At 58.3% G+C, this 19,015-nt stretch overlaps 3 protein-coding genes across 3 annotated transcripts; 1 reads left to right on the top strand and 2 right to left on the bottom strand.

Annotated features, from left to right (window-relative positions):
* Positions 1–391: 391 nt before the first annotated feature.
* CMQ_1639 (uncharacterized protein) lies at positions 392–1,489 on the bottom strand (the record flags this gene model as incomplete). The annotated part of the gene is made up of 1 exon (XM_014318718.1): positions 392–1,489. One exon carries the CDS (start codon positions 1,487–1,489, stop codon positions 392–394), a length of 1,098 nt encoding a protein of 365 aa, XP_014174193.1.
* Positions 1,490–8,497: 7,008 nt separating this feature from the next.
* On the top strand, positions 8,498–12,988 carry CMQ_948 (transcription factor; the record flags this gene model as incomplete). Its single annotated transcript, XM_014318027.1, has 1 exon — positions 8,498–12,988. One exon carries the CDS (start codon positions 8,498–8,500, stop codon positions 12,986–12,988), a length of 4,491 nt encoding a protein of 1,496 aa, XP_014173502.1.
* Positions 12,989–13,181: 193 nt separating this feature from the next.
* On the bottom strand, positions 13,182–18,161 carry CMQ_1211 (heat repeat protein; the record flags this gene model as incomplete). Its single annotated transcript, XM_014318290.1, has 5 exons — positions 13,182–14,641; positions 14,706–15,217; positions 15,321–15,872; positions 15,963–18,008; positions 18,064–18,161. 5 exons carry the CDS (start codon positions 18,159–18,161, stop codon positions 13,182–13,184), a joined length of 4,668 nt encoding a protein of 1,555 aa, XP_014173765.1.
* Positions 18,162–19,015: the final 854 nt, after the last annotated feature.

Below are 19,015 nucleotides of genomic sequence, written 5' to 3'. Positions count from 1 at the left end.
AGCCGAAAACATTATGTCCCAGAGTGGTGATAAGCAGATTGTGAAATGATATCGGTAATGCTGAACGCCAGAATGCTAGTATGTGTTGATGCAGTATGCTCGCTGTTGTCTGATTGCTGCCGGTCGCGCTGCCGCTTTCCTGATGCCTGATCTGAAAAAGATTCGAGCTGCGCAACCAATGGCCCGTCGACGATGTGGCCTCCTGTAAAACGCCGTCCCTGGACCAACGCCGCGATAGAAGCAAGACTGAAAACCGATATTGTAAAGAGGCCTTGAGTAGGCTTCTTGCTCACGAAGAGTAGGAAGAGGGAGCAGTCGTGGCTGGCGCCACGGTTGAAGCCTCTGGGTAAGCAGCGTTGTTGGTGATAGTTCCAGTGACGGCGGCTGGTTGTCACATCGTAGGCGTGTACTCGTGGTAGCGGTCCCAGCCAAAGTTATTGTAGCCGACGCTGACACCGCATTGCGGAGCCAGCATGCTCGGCAGGGGGAGCTGGGGCAGGGGAGCAGAAACGAGCTGCGAGCCGCCGTAGAAGAGGGCGGCTGTCGAGTACGGCTGGCTGTAAGCGGGAGAGGGCGTGTGCTGAAGCTCATGCATGCCCATGGAGGCCCACAGCGAAGAGGCATTCGGGTCGCAGGAGGTTACGGCAACGCTTGGGCTAGAGGGGAGCACTCGCCAGGAATCGACGGGAGCCGGGATCCCAGTCACCACCGAAGCTGCAGTGGCAGCGATGGCGGCCATGAAGTCCGGCGAGCTCGCAACTGCTCCCAGAGACTGATGTGCCCAGAAGTTGTTCATATTGGGTGTTGAGTTGCTGGGCAGCAGCGGTGGTTGACGGAAGACGCCGACCGGTTTTGGTGGCGGTGGGAGCAGCGGCTTGAAAAGGCTCAGGATGTTGGCCTTGACTTCCTCGCTCTTTCCGCACAACAACTCACCGGCACCGTCTTCCTCAAGGCCTTCCAGGGCAGTTACATGGGTGCGGTACACGTACTTGTTAACGGCCTGGATGAAGTCGTTGTGCAGCTTCTTGCACTGCTGCTCCTTGTTGGTCCAGTACTCGGTATTCGCCCTGGCATCGACACAGTGAATGTCCTTGTGGTAGTCAATCAGGGCCTCGATGGTGTCGGGCGTCAGCTTATAGGCAACCTCGTTCCTCAGGACCATATCGACATGGACGATGTAAGCCTCAATAGTGACGAGCTGGTAGTTGAAGACAGCCTCGACGAGCGGGTTGGGATCCTGGCGAAGCTCTGACTCGGGCGCCTTGGTGACCATCAGAGAGGCGAGCGTCCAGATGGCGTTCTCCGACGAGAGCGTCTCGGTCAGGCATCGATGGTGCTGCGGCACACTGTTAAGAGGACGCTTTACCCGGTTGATGCGCTTGAGAGTCTGTGTCAACCAAGGCTCCACCTTATTGCCTAGGACGACATTGACGGAAGAGGCCCTCGGGGCAAATGCGGCGGCGGAAGCCGGAAGTAGTTGTGGAGGCATGGCAGTCGGAGGTCTAGAAAGATAACAGGGACAATCTGCAACTCTGGTAACAAAAGAGGAAAAAGAAGAAGGGGGAGAAGAAAAGAGCAAAAGAGCAGGAGGGGGGGTTATGAAGGACAAAGTAGCCGGGCGGTTCCTAGTTCAAGAGACAGAGGCGGTTAAGAAAGTCAAGTGGGTATAGTCGATAGAGAAGCAAGGAAAGAGACTAAGACGACGCCGCGGCTATAGAGCAGAAGAGAAGGTGAAGGGGGGGGGATCGTGGAGAGAGTCAGGAAGGGTGAGAAAGCTCGTAAACATTATGGCAGCCAGAAGAGAGAGGGTGGTGGGGGAGAGATATACAAAATCCTCAGCCTCCGCTTTTTGGGGGCTGAAGAAGGTCCGCCAGTGCCAGTGGTAGGGCCAGAAGCGGAGCTGAAGGACTGAACTGGACGTCAGAGCCAGAGGGCTGATGCGTCGAAAACGACGACACAGAGAGGGAGAGAGGGACGGAAAGCTAGTGGGGCCTGAAGGCCGCAAGCAGGGGGGGTGGTGGTTGGGTTAGGGGTGTGGAGGGCGACCGCAGTGCTTGCAGCGGCAGCGCCGATGAGGAAAAATAGGGACTATTACGGAGTGGTTACTGGATTAATGGAGCAATGGGGGAGGGTTGACGGCCAGAACAGCGAAAACGCTGCTTGTTTTGGCTGCCGCCGAAGTAGGGACGTATGACTCCACACAGCATTCGGGCCTGCTGGACAGCGTGCTATACTACGTAGTACGGGTTTGCACGGGCTTCTTACCGTCACATATCACTGTGAGGGTAAGATACGTAAGATACTACATACGGATAGTATGGCTCTTGCCTCCCCAGGGTCGATCCTTCCGTCTGCTGGACACGGCAAGGAAGGAGCGGTGGGCACGGGCGCAGAAGGCGTTGCGTGAGGAAAGAGCGCTGCACGCCGTTTCCTGCGCGCCGTTCCCGGTTCACACTCGTCTGTTCTCGCTCGCAGACGTGGTCACGTTTCTTGCCACATCGCCTGACAGCATAGTCTCTGTGCGGCTTTCGAGGGCCTCCGAATACTGTGGGTTCTGGGTTGTGGGTTCTGGGTTGTGGATTCCAGGGCGCTTTGGCTCTCGCTTTCCTGGTCATGCGCGGCATTTGGGCCAAGGCAGACCAGACAGAAAATGGGATGTGCTCTTTTTCTGCGGGCGCAGGGGGCCAACGTGTAAGTAACAAGTACCCCGAACAGGCAACCGGCAAAGGTGTGCAGAAACTGGGCGGCGGTGCAGATGCGACCTGCATATTTTTATGGATGCAGCTCTAGAAAGGCCGGAGCCACCACACTAACAAGAAATGCTACTATGTACGAGTAGCGTCGCTGGCTGGCCGTGGCTGCTCATACGCACCGCTCCAATTACACGATGGCAGCTGAACCCGGCAAGATGGTCTGCATCCTGCGTCTTTGAACCCTCTGTGTCATTTGGCTCGGCTTGCTCTTCTGACAACGCCACCCTTCTGCTGTCAGGATAGACAGCACTTCCGCCTCGCTCCCTTGCCCACTGCCGAACTCCCACAAATTCTTCCAGGGTCTCCCCAGCACCATCCCGGTCCTACCGGGGCTGGCTTACAGACTCCGTGACAGGACCAGAGATCAGTTAGCCGCCCGGAAAAAATCTCAGTCCCGCTTGCATGGTAGCTTGGCCCTGCAGTACTCGTCTTCCTCACCTATTTTCTTCTTTCTTTGACCAGGTGGAGAGACCTCGCAACGGTGTATGGCTCGGCGGAAATGCCCCCCGGCCAAGCATGGATGGGCCGTTACTTCTCGTCAATACTGTCGGCCTTTTGTTTTTCCATTTTCTTCTTTCGAGATATCACAACACCATTCGTATGCACGGCCATTTCGTGGCCGGCTTCTGCGCCGCTGGCGCCCATCCAGGACATGGGTATTACGTATCTCGGCCTAGAATCGGACCAGGGAAGCAGGGAATGCCGTTGTCTCGTCTCCCACAAGACCGTTGGCGCTACGTAAAATCCAAGCTCCATCGCTGGGATGTCGACCCATCTTGCCATCTACATATCTTCAACGATACGGCGGGACGAACAAGTCCACACGGCAGACATCCAGCCCCCTTACTCGTACACAAACCGTCTTCTCCTCATGCAAGTGATAACCGGTCGTACGAGGTAGGCATCGGATGCAAAGGATGTCTGCCCCGAGGGGTGGGTGTGCTTGTTTCCCATATTGCCGTGCTAAGCTGCCGGTGACTTGAGAAGATATGTTGCGGGACTAGATCTGCACCGCATATATCTCGCATTGTCCCCATTTGCGAAAGTACGAAGCCACTGTATGATATGCAGCACTTGCCCCGAGTTGGAAATTCTTATAAACTGAGATCTGACTAGGAAATTAGCTGACTATCGTTGTCTGCCAGTCAGATGCTATCCTTTGAAGGCTTGAGATGGCAACGGATATTAACACGGCTGTTTTCGACTTCAATCACGCAGTGGCCAGCCTTTCTTCAAGCTAGTGAGTGATGGGGACTGAATTACAGAGCTCGATTGCTTGTCTGCTACCGTGACTTTCTTCACCCATGTCCTTTGGTTTCGCTTCTCGCGTAAGTGGCATTCCTAGCGCTTTGCAGAGCTAACTTAGGACGCCTACGCCGACAACAATTCAAAGAAACTAAGTCAATTGGGGTGGAGAGGGGTACTATCCATTCGCCTTTACCTCGTGAGCATGCAATAAGGCCAATGGAACAAAATAAGCGCGCTGCCCTGGTCAACTCTTGTGACAAGATCTTCAAGTTGAGGTCTAGATCGGAGTGCCTGGCGGATTAACGGTACGATATGACGAGAATGGCAACACCGGAGCAAAAGGATGCAGGAGACAGGAGGTAATCACAGGTATGAACAGAGACAAAGAGGAGAGGGGTGGGTAACAGAAGAGGGGATGGTGTGATCGTTAGAGGCAAACCAGACCACCCCGGTACACCTATTGAAACGGGCGTTGAGCGAGTATAGATACAACGCCCCGACGGCGCAACCCACTCTGGCAGGACACATTTGCGGAGAGTGGAAGGAGGGGGGGGGGTTGATCTTCAGGTTTGACAGCTGATATTGGAACCATTCTGGAAGCAGAAAAGGAACGTGGAACTTTCGGCGGCAGGCCGCGAAGCGGCACCTCTTAAAACACAATAGTACTACTTAACGAGCACAAGGAGGCAAAACAGAGAGGGGGGGTGTGAATAGAGAACGGAAATGGGGGGGTCTGGGCAGAGGTCTGTCTACTCTGTAAGTCGACAAGTATCTTACTCTTACACCAAAAGGTAGAAGCAGGGGGGTCTTGGCTCTATCTGAAAACTCATTTTTGTCCTGGATTGGCGTGCAGAGGAGTGCTGTACTAGTAATCCCGCCCCTTTTGTGAGAGGTTTGTCCTAGCACTTGTAGTTGCATCCGTCGACTCGGTTGAGGTCCCCCTCGATCTAGACAAAGAGTCAAAGGAATGAAAATGGCTTAATAGATAGTTAGCCAATCAAGCTGCGTATCAGCCCTAGTAGCTTTAGACCCTGGTGGGCAAAGTTTGTCAAGTGTTGCCCTAGGATTCTGATTGGCTGAGGTCGCAGAGTTTTGAGCCAATCAAATGTCGTATACTGGTTCTAGTGCCAGAGCTGGAACGGCGCCACTCGGATGGAAGTGAGAAAAGAAGTGAAGTCAGGGCGGAAGCCACCTGGGAAAAATACAGTGAATACTTACCGTGATGAGGGTTACCAAAGCTTCTGTGCATACTACGCAAGAGAGAAAGATCCTTTCCAGAATACGAGCTGAATTTACCAGAATGCTACCCAGAGTTCTATTGAATACCATTGCCAATATCTTGTGGTTTCTGTTCCATTGATTTTGTATTCTCTTGAGAATATTATATCCATTCCAGTTTTACCCCTGGGTCTGTCTGAGATCAATACACTGGCTCGGTCTTGGACCATCAGCTCTTGGTCTTTCATAAAAACGGAGGAGAGAATACTCCATATGTGGGAGAGAAAGTATTTCCTGCTTTGCTCATACTGTCCTACTTTCACACCCCCCTCAATGACCGAACCAACATTCACGGCTCGTAGGCGTATCCATTTCCTTTTTCGGCTGTCTCCTAGCTTCCGTTCCAGGTAAGCCGGGCTCATGTAGTTCCCGTCTAGCCAGGATGTGATGAAGATGACGGGAAATGGTCATTTGTCGCTTCTAAGCCGGAGAGAGCCAGTCTCTCATCATGGGAAATGGAGAGGAGTCATGCACTGGAGCTCGCATCAAAAGCGATGCAGATGAATGGAGGATAGGCAATCTGTCGACGGTGCCAAGAGGGGCCAGGTGTAGGACCGACAAGCGAGCAAAGCTATGACCAAACGAGATTTGGCCAGGGACAGGGCACGACCATACGGAGTACATAATCGATCTATCTGGAGGGGGGGTGCGGGCGGGGGCAGACCAGCTCGTATCTTGTCTTGAATGGCATTCGTTCTAACTTGAGGGGGAAGGGCTTGATTAGACGGGCGTTTGGTGGCAAAAAGGAGTAGAGCAAGATAAGACGTGATACTGGCTCGGGGTTGAGGAGAGAGGGGTCGACGCGTCACGAAAAGGGGTGCACGCGTTTGGCATCATAGCTGGCTGGGGCCAAGACGACAACAACACCTGTCATCAGCAATAGCATCACTTTGGTCATCACTTCCGGCCAGAGGCTGTTCACAGCTGAAAAATTCGTAGGAATTTGACCTCCCGCGTATGAATAAGTTGTGCGAGCAGTTCCACTCTCATTACGGAGTACTTTATTTGCCCTTGATTGCCTGACTGCAGACACGAAGGATCTCCTGCTTCTCGTGGCAATCGATAGCTTGCATGATGAGGCAAGACGGCTTCGTTGTTATCGTTGCAAGCGTCCTTGCGGATGGCATATTGCGCAGGCTGCCCATATGTCTGCAGTAGTTGGTCCAAGAAAGCACCATGCACTGCCCACAACTAAGGGTTACAGTAGGCAGTTTGCTCGAATAACGAAGACACAGACACGGCGTCGACTGCCAGTTGTCAAACCCCTCTTATTCTAGGTATCAACCCCGGAGCCCCAGCTTTGCCTCACTTATGGGCCGCGACTCCGACCATAACCCAGGTCGCCTTCGACAGGTGACGTTTGCATACGAGTACGAGTAGATGGAGACTTTTGCAGAGCTCGTGATAGTAGTCAGCTGCACAGACCGTCCTGCATTGGCCCGGGTCGGTCGTATTGCCCTTGCCTTCGGGTTCGCTCTCGTCCTCTAACCCTCTGATCACATGTCCGCGATTCTCTGCAACGACTTACTTCTTTAGGCGCAAACCCGGTATGGTGGAGCACTAACAGGCCATCACTGGCCCTAAATTCTCCGCAGCCAGCGGGCCGCTGTGACGAATTTCTAGCAGGGATGGTGATTTCTGCAACTAAGCCATCAGTAGCAGGCAGACTGCACTTCGCACCTAGTTGTGTCTGGCATCTTACATGTACGATATGGGCAAAACTTTTATCGCCTCCAGGACCAAATCCTTTGGCAGGGGCGCAGACAACACCAGCCAGCCCTGAAACAGGATTATCTGGAGCTGCAATCTGCGCAGCTGTTCCATCTTGGTTACGTCGTTCTGACTGCCTCTCATCATACGTACTCTTGTCGTTATGCATCTTCAAGGGGGAGGCAATGGAAGACAGACGAGTGGGTTGGAACGCCGCCATGTTGGTACTCCGTACTCCGTACTCGTGCGGAAACGCTACGCAGCGGTCCTAAGGTAGAGTGTCCCCATCTATAGGCTTTCCGGTCCTTTTCACTCGTAACTTTAACCGACATGGTCAGATGTCTGCAAGCTTGGATCCCTGTCCAGCTGAACGGATACACAGCTACCAGCCGTTTTGAGTGCGTGCCCATCATCTGACGATCCCCTTCTTTCTCTAGGTTTACTCTCTGGAAGTGCCGACTGGATACGGGGCAGTGTCCAACGGCCTCGAGCCTCGTGTCTAGAGCCTGCACGGCCATTGTGGCTGGCCTACCTGCCAATGGTGTCTCTTCGCCTCGTCTCTGCCCAGTTTTTTCGCCCACAGACACGAGCCCGCCAGATTGGGGCGCAACCTTGGTTTTTTCCCCTTTGCATTTCCCTGCATTCTGCAGTCTATTTTCGCCTCCTGCTGTGTTGTCCTGCAGTAGTGGGAGGCAGCCGGCCAGAAACTCACCTCAGCCTCAAAAAACGGAAGACCCACATTTTCGCCTACATATTACCCCATGTGGCTCTTTTCTCCACCGCCACAGCAAAACGCCTCCTTTCCGTCTCGTCCACACATATGACTAATCGGTCGTGTTAATGAATCGTGCACATTTCCACATTTCATCGTTTACGGAGTACTGCTCCGCAGACGAGACGTACTTTTTGAATATGAGTCTTACTCGTATTTTCGTCCGACGCCCGTCCAACCGAAGCGTCACTAAGAAGGGTGCCCAAAAGTGGACTCTTTGCCGAATGGGTGGCTGACACGGCGAATCACCGAGCAGAAATGTGTAGCCGAAGAGGAAGAGCTCATCTAGCTACGAGTACGCGTTATGGGTTCAGCTCCTGCTTCGTACGAGATATCTGATTATAGGACCAGACTCGGCTCGGGTAAGGGATGTTCACCGTCTGTCTCTAGGGACATTGTCCCCGCACGTGATCTGCCATTCGGCACTTAGCTAGTGGGCCGTAATCCAATGAGATTAGGGGTACGGAGTACGGAGTATAGGAAGGAAGTAGGGGCCGACGTCACGAGCTCTGCAAAGTGTTGGGAAGGAAGCTCAAGGGCGAACAACCCCCAACTGCCACCTGTGCCTTCCGTTTTTGTTGCAGCTGTCTAGTATCTACGCCATCTTGGATACGAAACCTCTTTCAACTGCAACTCCCATTTCGTTCTATTCTGCCACGAGCAATGCATAAGGCACCTGCAGGTGGAGACAACGGTGCCTCAAATTGAAGCGTTTCTCGATTAGCAGCCGGAAGCGATGGCTGAGCCGGCGTCAATGTCGGTTGCACCGGTGGCGACGAGTGGCGTTTCCTATGCCTCTTACGCAGCAGCAGGAGGCCAGGGGCCTCCGACACCGAGATGGCCACCGACGCCAGGATTGCCCCCAATGCCGTCGAGTCCACGGTCGTTTGTCGCCGTCGGACTGAACGAGGCCGCACTCGACTCTCCCTCCTTCCGTGCCAACACAGTGAACTTCAACGAGCAGATGGACCTCATCGAGAAATGGCTCGAAAACCACGTCAAAAGCACATCCAGACTGGTTCACGATTTTCTGGGCTTCGAAGAGTCCATCAACCGACACCTTGCACAGCTCACCCCGCCCCCGGGCGTGGCCGACGGCATCATCGACGCCGATCATACGCTGCTGGCACTGAAGAGGGTGGGAGATGGGTCGCGTGACTGGTGGACAAAGGTTGTTTCTGCGGTTCGCCGTCTCGACAACATCAATGCCGAGCCTGTCCGCAACTTCCTCAACGGCGAGCTGCGTGCCTTCAAGGAGTCACGTCGTGCCTTGGACCAGGCCCAGAAGACGTTTGATGCCACGTTGGCCCGCTACGTGTCCCAGGCAAAGACCAAGGAACCTTCTGCTCTGCGCGAGGACGCCTTCAGTGTGTACGAGACGCGGCGTAATTATCTTAAAGCGTCCATGGACTACTGTCTGACGGCACCGCAGCTGCGCTGTTCGCTGGACAAGCTGCTCACACGCGTGTCTGCCGACTTCTGGCGGGAGATGAAGCGTGCACGCGACACTAACTCAAGCTCTCTGATGTGGGGCGACGAGATGGACCGCATTCGTGGCTGGTCCAAGGAGCTGGAGCTGTCCGAGGCTTCGCTCAGACGGGAGCTCCAGATGACGCGGCGGGAGATTGGAGACACAGCCATGGCTTCGACCAAGCCGTCACGAGAGCTAGATGACTACAGCTCGTCTACTGTCCCCTTCCTAGGGTCACGAGGGCCGGTAAGTGTTCGGCCGACCAAGGAGAGCCAGACGGCCAAGATATCCGAGAATCAGGGCTGGCTTTTCACGCGGACAATTTCGGGAAAGCCGGCGCGTGTGAGCTGGGTGCGTCGTTGGTACTACTGCCGCGACGGTATCTTCGGCTATCTGGTGCAAGGCCCGCATGGTGTGCTGCAGGGCGATGACATTGGCGTACTGTTGTGCAGCGCTAAACCAGCCGTACAAGAGGAGCGCCGGTTCTGCTTCGAGGTCAAGACGAAGAGCCTAAACATGTTGCTGCAGGCCGAGACGCAGGGCCAGCTTACCGAGTGGCTCGAAGTGTTTGATGTGGCCAAGAAGAAGGCTTTCGAGACCAGCATGACACGCGATAGCAGCCCGCAAGCTCCGGGCAGCATTGACCCAGCCTTTTCGATCGCGCCGCCGCCTGTTTCCGAGTTCTCCGCCCGCGTTCTCGACGGCGCCCCCAATCCGGAAGACTCCAGCACATCGGTGACGTTTGACCGCTCGGGCGCGCTCCCTGTGCCTGGTCTTGCTTCCGACGGGCTTGCTTCCCGCAGCAGTTTCGACCTCAGCGTGGTTCTGCCGCGGCGCTCGATCACGGTGCTGGGACAAGAGCTGAAGCGCGAAGAGGGCGAGAGTAGCCGTGAGCACGCGGCGCGAATCATACAAAAGTTGGACTTGCACCGGAAGGCGACCTTTGGTTCGGGATCCGGCGTCGAAAAATCCACCGGAGAGTCGGCCAGCAACGGCGGTAGCACGTCTGGCAGCCGCAGCACAGGAAGCAACGCCCCGCCACAAGCGGGTGCAAACGGCGGGATAGCCAGTCTGATTTCTGCCAGTCACAATGCTTTCCCTGCCAACCCGTCATCCAATGTGGCGCCGATGCCGAGCCCGACGGTCCCGACTATTGTGGCACCACACCTCCCCCAGCAGCCCGTTCTGCTTGTCGGTGACTCCCACCATACAGCTCTGGCTCCTACGACGAACGTCAAGTCGCCGATGGTGACGTTTTTGAGCAAGATTGCAGTGACGGCAAGCAGCGAGCGGGTGCTGAATCGATTCGGAACGTCGGCCGGCCTGCCGGCAGGCATCCTGGCCAACTACTGGGGAAGCAACCTCTGGGGCTCTGGGTTCGTGTCGAATGGTACGGATGCAACGCACAGCTCCAGCGCTCTAGATGCTATCATCGAGTCTGAAGATGGGCACGGCAGTGCAGGCGGCGGTCCTGGAACGCCGACGACGACATCGATGCCGTCAGGCCATAGGAAGACTCTGAGCGTGGAAGTGGCGAAGATGTCGGATCCGAGAGTGGTGGACCGGCCGGCAGCAGAAGTATTTCCTGCAGGCTACCCTAGCGAACTGAGGGGCCAGCACGCGCAATTCCGACTGCTCTTCCCGACGGTGCCGCTCCATGAGAAGCTCGTGCTCGTGTTTAACGCGGCTTGGTCGAGCGCCTCCGAGGAGGGGGCAACGAATCAGGGGCTCATTGGCAGCGGGCGCGTGTACGTGACGTCGGACAACATGTACTTTTACAGCCAGACAATGGGCCTGGTGGTGGCGTACTCGGTCAGCCTGGATATCATCAGCGAGGTGACGGCAGCTCCGGGCAAGGATTGCGACTACATCTTCCTGCACCTGGGATCGGACACGAACGAGACCGGGTTCACGCGAATCACGATCAAGACGTTCCTGGAAGACATGTATCTCCTGCAGGCGCGGCTCAACCTCCTGATCGACGACCTCCAGGCGGCCGAGCCGATGGAGCTGTCGGACATCGTCACGTCGCTCTACAACTTGGACAGCGAGGAGTTGGCGGTGAAGAGCCCGAGCGTTGGCAGCTGGGAGGAGGTGTCGGCGATGACGCCGATCGACGATGGCACATCGACGGGGCGAGCAGTGTCGCACCGGCATCAGCACGGCCCGGGCAGCCGACAGCTGACGAGCGCGATGAACCGGGCATTTCCGCGGCCCAGCGCCAAGGTGCAGCTGCCGTCACAGCCGGTGATCTACGAGCCAGAGGGGATGTCACGGAAGGTGGCGGAGAGGCACTTTGAGATCAGTGCCAAGGCGTGCTTCCACGTGCTGTTTGGCGACAAGTCGTTCATCTTCGCGAAGCTGTACTTGACGCGGCGGGCGCATGACATTACGCAGGGCCCGTGGACGTTGGTGGACAAGGGAGGCATGCGGCGCAAGTTCCAGTTCAAGATGGAGGCGGAGACGATTCTGGGGCGGGCCAGAGTGGCAGACGTGACGGACGAGCAGCAGATCGAAGTGTTCAGCGACCATGTGACGTACGTGGTAACGCATATTCGGACGGCGTGGCACATGCCTAGCTCGCAGGCGTTCAAGGTGGTGGTGATGGTGGTGATCACACACGTGGCCAAGTCGAAGTGCAAGCTGGCGGTGTATACGCGGGTGGACTGGAACAAGGCGCTCAAGTTCTCGCGGATGCTGATCGAGCGGCAGGTGCTGGACGAGGCAGGCCGGGACGCGGAGGAGCTGGCGGAGCTGGCGACAGACGAGGTGCGCAAGCTGGGGGCACACAGCCGGACGAAGCGGGCGATCCAGGTGTATGGCAGCATCGGACAGCAGACGCAGGCGGTACTGTTCACACCGGGCAAAGGCGAGACGCTCAAGCGGCCGCTGGTGAAGCCGCGAACGCTGACGGGGATGGTGCTGGAGACGTCGGGCAGCTTCATGGAGTCGGTGGCGTCGAGCCTGGTGATGTGGTCATTTGCGGTGCTGCGGAAGCTGTTCCACGTGGCGACAGCACACCGGCTGATCCTGGCGGTGCTGGCGCTGAGTCTGATGACGAACGCGTTGTTTTCGGCGCGAGAGACGACGGCATGGTGGACAGAGCGACACGCGGCACAGTTCATGACGCGCATTGGCGTGGGGCCGAACACGATGATGAGCCGGGCGGTGTACGTGGTGGACCTGGAGGAGGCGTCGCAGGGAATGGCCAAGGGACAGGCGAGCCACCGGCCGGAGAACAGCATGTGCTACGACACGTTCCGGGCGATTGCGAACACGACGGACTTGGACGCTCCATCAGAGGAAGCGGGCACGCTGCTGGGCTCGACGACGAGCCGGGCCACGGCGCAGCGGCTACGGCGAGGACGACAGAAGCTGGGGTCGTACCGTCACGACCTACTAGTGGCGATGCGGGTGGTCAACAGCGTGGAGCGGGAGATGGTGCAGGCCGAGTGGGAGACCTGGCTGGCGGACGAGAACATGCGGTGCGACCGAGCGCGGCTCATGCTGGAGGCGAAGAGGGGAGAGGTAGAGCGGACGGAGAAGGCAGAGAAGATAGGGAAGAAGGGGAAGACGGGAAAGACGGGGAAGACAAAGGAAGTGGCATCGACGACAGCGAGAGCGACAGCAAGGCCCGGTCCAGCCGACGAGAAGCAGATGGTGATGCTTACGGAGCGGTACGAAAGGTACTGTGGGAGCTGCCATGCGGATTTGAGCGAGCTTGAACAAGCTAGTTGGCGACAGTCGATGGTGTGAGAGAAGGAGAGGAGGAGGAGAGGAGAGTAGAAAGACGATGAGATGGAGACAGACCGACATTGGCTTTTTTTATTCATTCTGCAGTGTACGATATTTGGAGAAGCATCAAGCATATATTTTGGAGATTTGCATGCTTGTCGTTATTTGTTATTTGTTGTTATTGCTATTTGCTATTCTTGTGTCGTTGTGCATCTCAGTCTTGGGCCATCTGCAGCAACAATCCGTGCACGTGTTTGGCCTGGCCGGCTGAGCAAAACTGGTCGAGGAGGCCCTGAAGACGGGCTTGTTGGCTGTTGCCGTGGCCGACGATTAGGGCGCGAGCGCTGACGAGCAGATGTGCACAGACGGCAAAAGCGGCGGGCGAGGCGGACCAGCCGAGGGGGCCGTCGTCGAGGGCCTGGACGTGGCTGACGAGCGCCTGAAGGCCGTCGGCGATCCAAACCAATACACTGTCCATGTCCTCGAAATCCGGCAGCTGCTTGACGACGGCAGCCCAGCGCCGGGCCTCGCGCACTTCGTCGACGTACAGATTCTGCTCCTCGACCGAGAAGAGGGCGTCGTCGAAGAGGAGGGCAGCCTGGAGGCGGCTGGCGGCCGTGGAAGGGGGTGTTGTCGTCGTCTCGACCTGGCCAACGCTGCGCCATACAGCCTGAGTCCGGAAGGCGGCCAGGTGGCCAAAGCGTGTGGCCATGCAGCCGGGCAGCTGGCGGGCAGCCTCGGCGGGCACGAGCGGCATGTCGAGCACCGTGCGCGTGGCGGCGGCCTCGGCAGCGACGGCGCGGATCTCGTCGTCGTCGTCGTTGAGGGCATCGTAAACACAGAACACGACGGTCAGGAAGCCATGTTCGTCTGTCGTGGCGGCAGTAGCGGCGCAGAACGAGCGGAGCGCCTGCGCAGCAGCCATGCGCGCGTCGAACGTCTGGTCGGCAGCGCCGGCATGGGCGAGCATGGTCGCCCAAGAGGAGAGGATCGAGGTCGAGGTCGAGATTGAGGTTGAAGTCGAGGACGAGAGAACAGCCATGATGGGCCCACTGGCCCGCAGCACGGCACATGACAGCGTCGGCCCGAGATCGGGACTGCTGCTAACGGCCGACCAGAGGCGCGTGAGCGTGGCAGCATCGGGAAGGAGCGAGGCGGCTGACGGAATCGCCGCAAACAAATAGTCCATCATTTCGGCCAGCTGCACCAGCGCCGTCGCCCGCAGCTGTGATGACACCGAAGCTGCCGACGGCGGCCCCCCGGCCACACATACGTCCACATAGACACCGCACAGCCAGGCGGCCGTGTCGGCGGACACGGACGGCCGCCACCAAGTCTGCGCCACGGCGTCCAGTAGTGGCGCGGCCGTGTCGGGATCAGCGCGGCTGGCCAGCAGCAGGCGCTGCAAGGCGTCGCGGTCGTGGCGATGAACGGCCGCACAGTTGGCCTGGAGGGTCCGCTGGACACGAAGGAGGGCGGAGGTGGTGGAACTGGGGGTGGAGTTGGAGACAGACGTCGGCAGCTCGTCCGGGAGGGAGAGGCCCAGCTCCAGAGCCAGACCAGAGATGGTGTTGAGAGCCTCGAGAAAGGCGGCCTCGACCTCAGGACAGGTCGCCACCAGGCTGTTCTGCTGGGCCAGACAGTGAAGAAGGGTGCAGAGACGGACAAGGTTGTCTGTGGACCCGATTCGTCAGCATTTTACACGACACAACACGCGGCACAACACAACAGCAAATACCTGGCAGCTCGTCCCGGGCGACCTCGGCAGTGCGGACCAGCATGAAGCGCACGGCCAGCAGGGTTCCGTGCAAGAGGTTTGCGGGTGCAGCGGCGGCGGCCGACAGCAGATCAGCAAGACCGGCGGCCCAGTCGCGGGCGACGAGAAAGGAGCAGACAGTGCGGGCAGCCATCTCGCGGACATGCCACAGGCGGCTGGCGAGATGGGCGACGACGGCACGGTAGAGGTCGAGGCGGCGGGCAGCGTCGTCGGGCGGGCCAGCACGTCGAAGGATGTCGAGAGCCGGGAAGACGGATTCGGCGGCAGCCTGCTGGGAGGCGAGCTGGCCGGTGGTGGCAGAGCCGGTCAGCAGCGTCAGCAGGACAGCCGGCAGCGTCGGATGCTTGTTATAGGAGACTCGAATGGTGCGGCCATCCCATCCAGACTCGAGCGAAGCCTTGGACTCGCCGGTCCCAAAGAGACAGTCGATCAAGCTGCGAAGCAGAAGAAGGCCACAGTTGCGGATAGCCCAACTGGGAGGTTAGCAAAAAACAAATCGAGCGAAACGAGGAAAAAAAAGAGCGAAGCAGAAGCAAATCGAGCGAAGCGAAGAAGAAAAAAAAAACATAGACTTACACCTCAGATTGCAGCATGCTCGCTGCCAACTGCAGACAGGCCGGCAGCAGCCTCTCGGCACGCTTACTCAGCAAGGAGCTGCGAAAGACGTCACGCAGACAATTGAGGGCGTGGACCTGGGGCAGACGCGAGCCATCTGTCTCGCGCACGAGCGCCGGCTGCCGTGCAATGGCCGACACGGTGGCCACGGCCTCGTCGAGCGACGGATGGGCGGCGTTGGCCGCGAGAACGCCCGAGAAGAGCGCTGGGATGCCGGCAGACCGCCGCGTCGTCGAGACCTGCTGAGCAATGCAGTCGAGCGTGGCCTGGTACCAGCCCATCAGCAGCGTATCGGCAGAGGCCGTGTCGGCCGGCGTGATCAGCGGGTCCTGTGTCAGCTGGCAGCACAGCGTGAACGTCTGGGCCACGGCCGAGAGCGCGCCACGGTGACGCAGGGCCGCCAGCTGGGCTAGCGACAACGCACCCACGGCCTCAAATACCGCCCGACTCGGACACAACGTGCCCTTGACTCGGCTGAATCGGAGATGGCCGACGATGGCTCGCATCGTGTTGCTGTGCTTAGTCAGCACTTCTGGATTCTTTTCTTTTCTTTTCCTCGCTTCGCTCGACTTGTCTTCTTGTTTCCTCGCAAGTTTCACTTACCTCGACTCGTTCACTGCCCGGAAGCTATAGCTCAGCAGGTCCTTGGAATCTAGCCCGGTCACATCTTCCATGGCGTCCGGCAGCAGCCCCTCGGGTGAGCTGTCGCAAAGCACGTGACGCACCACGTGCCATGCCCGCTCGCAGCAACGCACGATGCGCAGCATGAGCGTCTCCAGAACAGCCCTGTCGTGGCCATCGTATGGCCGCCTGGCGAGCACGTCCCATACATACCGTACCGCTGCAAAGTCGCCGTGCACCGGACTGCTGACGGCAGCCGCGCCCAGGTCGGCCTCGGCATGGACCAATTTGGCCTCGAGGCGGTCCAACACGCCGTCGAGGATGGCCGTCTGGCCGATCAGCCCATCGGTGACGGCCCAGCTGGCCAGCAGCCCCTGACAGCGTGCGGCGCCGTCAGAATGGTCAGCGCGGGCGGTGCGTGCAGCCAAGGAATCGGCCCGCCGGCTGAAAGCAGCGAGAGCATGGTGAATTTCGCTCTCGCTCACACCGCCGACCTGCTCCAGCAGCGATGCGGCCGTCTCGCGCACGTCATCAAATGGGTCTACCAGCAGGTCCAGCACGCCGCGCAACCAGGCCGCGTCGCCGCACAGCCGCCTCGCCAACACGTCGTCCAAAGCATCGCCCACGCCGCCCGACACGTCACGCCGCACCCGCAGCAGCGCCGCCGTCGCCCGCAGCGCTGTAAAGTGTCGCTGGTACGATGCCGTCGGCGCTAGCTCGCCGCAGAGAAAACCGAGGTACCAGGCCAGAAAGGTCTCGTGCTGGCCGAGCGTCTCGTCGACGCGCTCTCCGTCTGGACCATCTTCGCCGCCTCCGCGCCGCCGTCCCATCGCCGCGATCGCACTCTTCAGCCGCATCACCATGTCGCGCGAGTGCGCCAACAGCTCATACCGGAACTTGGCGTCTGGCTCGGCGTGGTAGCCCGGCAGGTGCTTCCGTAGCAGCACAAACACGCCCGCCGCAAATGGCCGCGTTGTCGACTGCGACGACACCAGCAGCGACAGTGCCACTGACCGCACGTCTGCCGTCGCCCGTCCCAGCACCTCGTCCAGCACGGCCTCGTTCAGGATCACCGTCCGGCCGCGCGGTTGTGGTGGCTTCGCCTTGTGCTTTTGTTGTGTTGGTGGCGCTGTGATCACGTGACCACCTGCATCCTCCACCAGCCCGGCCTTCTTGCCGACCTCAAGCACGGCCAGCTGCAGGACCGTGCTGCTGTCGACGTCGGCGGTCGCCGTCGGTGGCTGCGTCGTGTTGAGCACCTCCAGCAGCTCTAGCGAGCTGTCGCGGTCCGCCTTGAAGAGCGGGATGAAAAAATAGAGCTTGACGTCCTCGAGGATGCGCGGGTGGACGGCCAGGCCGTCGCGCAGCCACTGCAGCCACAGGGCGGCCTTGAAGCCGTCTGGACTCGCGTCTGTGACGGCTGCGCCCGCGCGAAGGTGGGCAAACACGCTGACCAGCAGCTTCCCGGCCACCGGACAGACGTAGTGCAGCGTCATCCAGGCAAACATGTCGCGGACGAACTGCTGCCAGAGCGCGAGGTCGCCGTCCTCTGCGTCGGTGCAGGCACCAGTCTCGGCCATCACCTCCCGACGGTAGGCCCGCGCCACGTCGTCGAGCGTGAAGACCGACTTGGCCAGCAGGTGGTTCAGCGACGCCATCGACGACTTGACCAACGGCCGCGTCGATCGGTGGCTGATGATCGCCGCCAGCACCTGCAAAATGTGCGCCCGCAGCGCCGCCGCCACCGTCCCGTCCGGGTTCTGCAGGATCAGCAGTGCCAGCAGGTCCAGGACCAGCCGCATCGACCGGTGCTGGTCCTTCTCGTTCCACTCCATGTAGAAGTGGAAGAGCCGCTCGGCCGTGGCCGGCCGGAAGGCCCAGGCCCGTACCGGCGTCGGACTGCTGCGGCTGCCCGAACGCACCGCACAGTGCTGCACAAAGCCCACCAGCTTCGTGCATGCGTTCACCGACGCCGTCCGCGACTTGGACGCCCGGTCCAGCAGCTGCACAAATAGCGCCTCCGCGAGTCTGTCGAATAAAGGTCAAACACTGTGCTCGAGGGAGACGGGAAAGGACGGCTCACTCGCTCGACTCGTCCGACGGCTGCTGCTCCAGCCAGCCAAACAGCGTGTTCGCATTGGCTGTCGGGTCGTCCACATCCGGAAGAGATACTTGCTCCATTTTGCGGGGCGTAGGTCAGAAATGAGGAACTGCCCGAGATGAGACCCGAAATGATGCAACTTCACAAGCTCTATACGGACATGACTGTTCAAGAAGAAAGCTGTCGCACCGTGCCAGCTGCTTGTATGCTTAGACGGTACTCCGTACAAGTTTTTCAAAACGTCTAGAAAAACACAGCTTCGTCTAATTTACGGCAAAACTTCGTGAACACAGCCAAATTTTACTAGCTTCATGTATGTTAAAAGTGTCACGTGATGTATCCACATGTCTTGTTCTAGCCATTGCTGCAATACTCTGAACCGCTTGTGGGTTTGAAAGCAACTGTAGCCCCTTGCGAGGCTTGCCTGTGCTGAACTAGGAATTCTATTCTCTTTTAAGAGACTGCCAGCGCAACGCATTTATACGAATTATGGGTTATGGTGCTCCTTGATGGCAGGCTAATCAACTTCTGTTACCGATCGCGACCTCGATCTGACTGTTAGTAACAAGTCTCGGCCAGCTTCGACAGTCACAAACGTAAAAGCACATCTTACATTTACAAGCTATGTCATTCCTTCAGCTCCCAATGCGGCTCCTTGAGCCAGTCGTTGCATGACGACTGCTCCTGCCCGAGAGATCACGTGCACCTCGGACGTAGCGAGGCTGGATGCCCCACTTATCCGGGCCAGGAAAGAAAAAAACGCACGGCCCAGCCGAGTAAGTGTGGTGGGAATTTTTTTGCAATTGCTTTTCCATGATTCTGGTTTGCCTGACGACTTGAAGCCTCTAATCGACCAAAGCGACCGGCACACGACGAGGACCGCCACAGGGCCACGGCAGCGCTCTCTCTCTTTCTCTTGTCGCCAGCTACCCGA

Source organism: Grosmannia clavigera (genome assembly GCF_000143105.1).
Source record: "Grosmannia clavigera kw1407 unplaced genomic scaffold GCSC_140, whole genome shotgun sequence".
NCBI lineage: Eukaryota > Fungi > Ascomycota > Sordariomycetes > Ophiostomatales > Ophiostomataceae > Leptographium > Leptographium clavigerum.
This window is presented reverse-complemented; position numbering and strand designations above follow the sequence as displayed.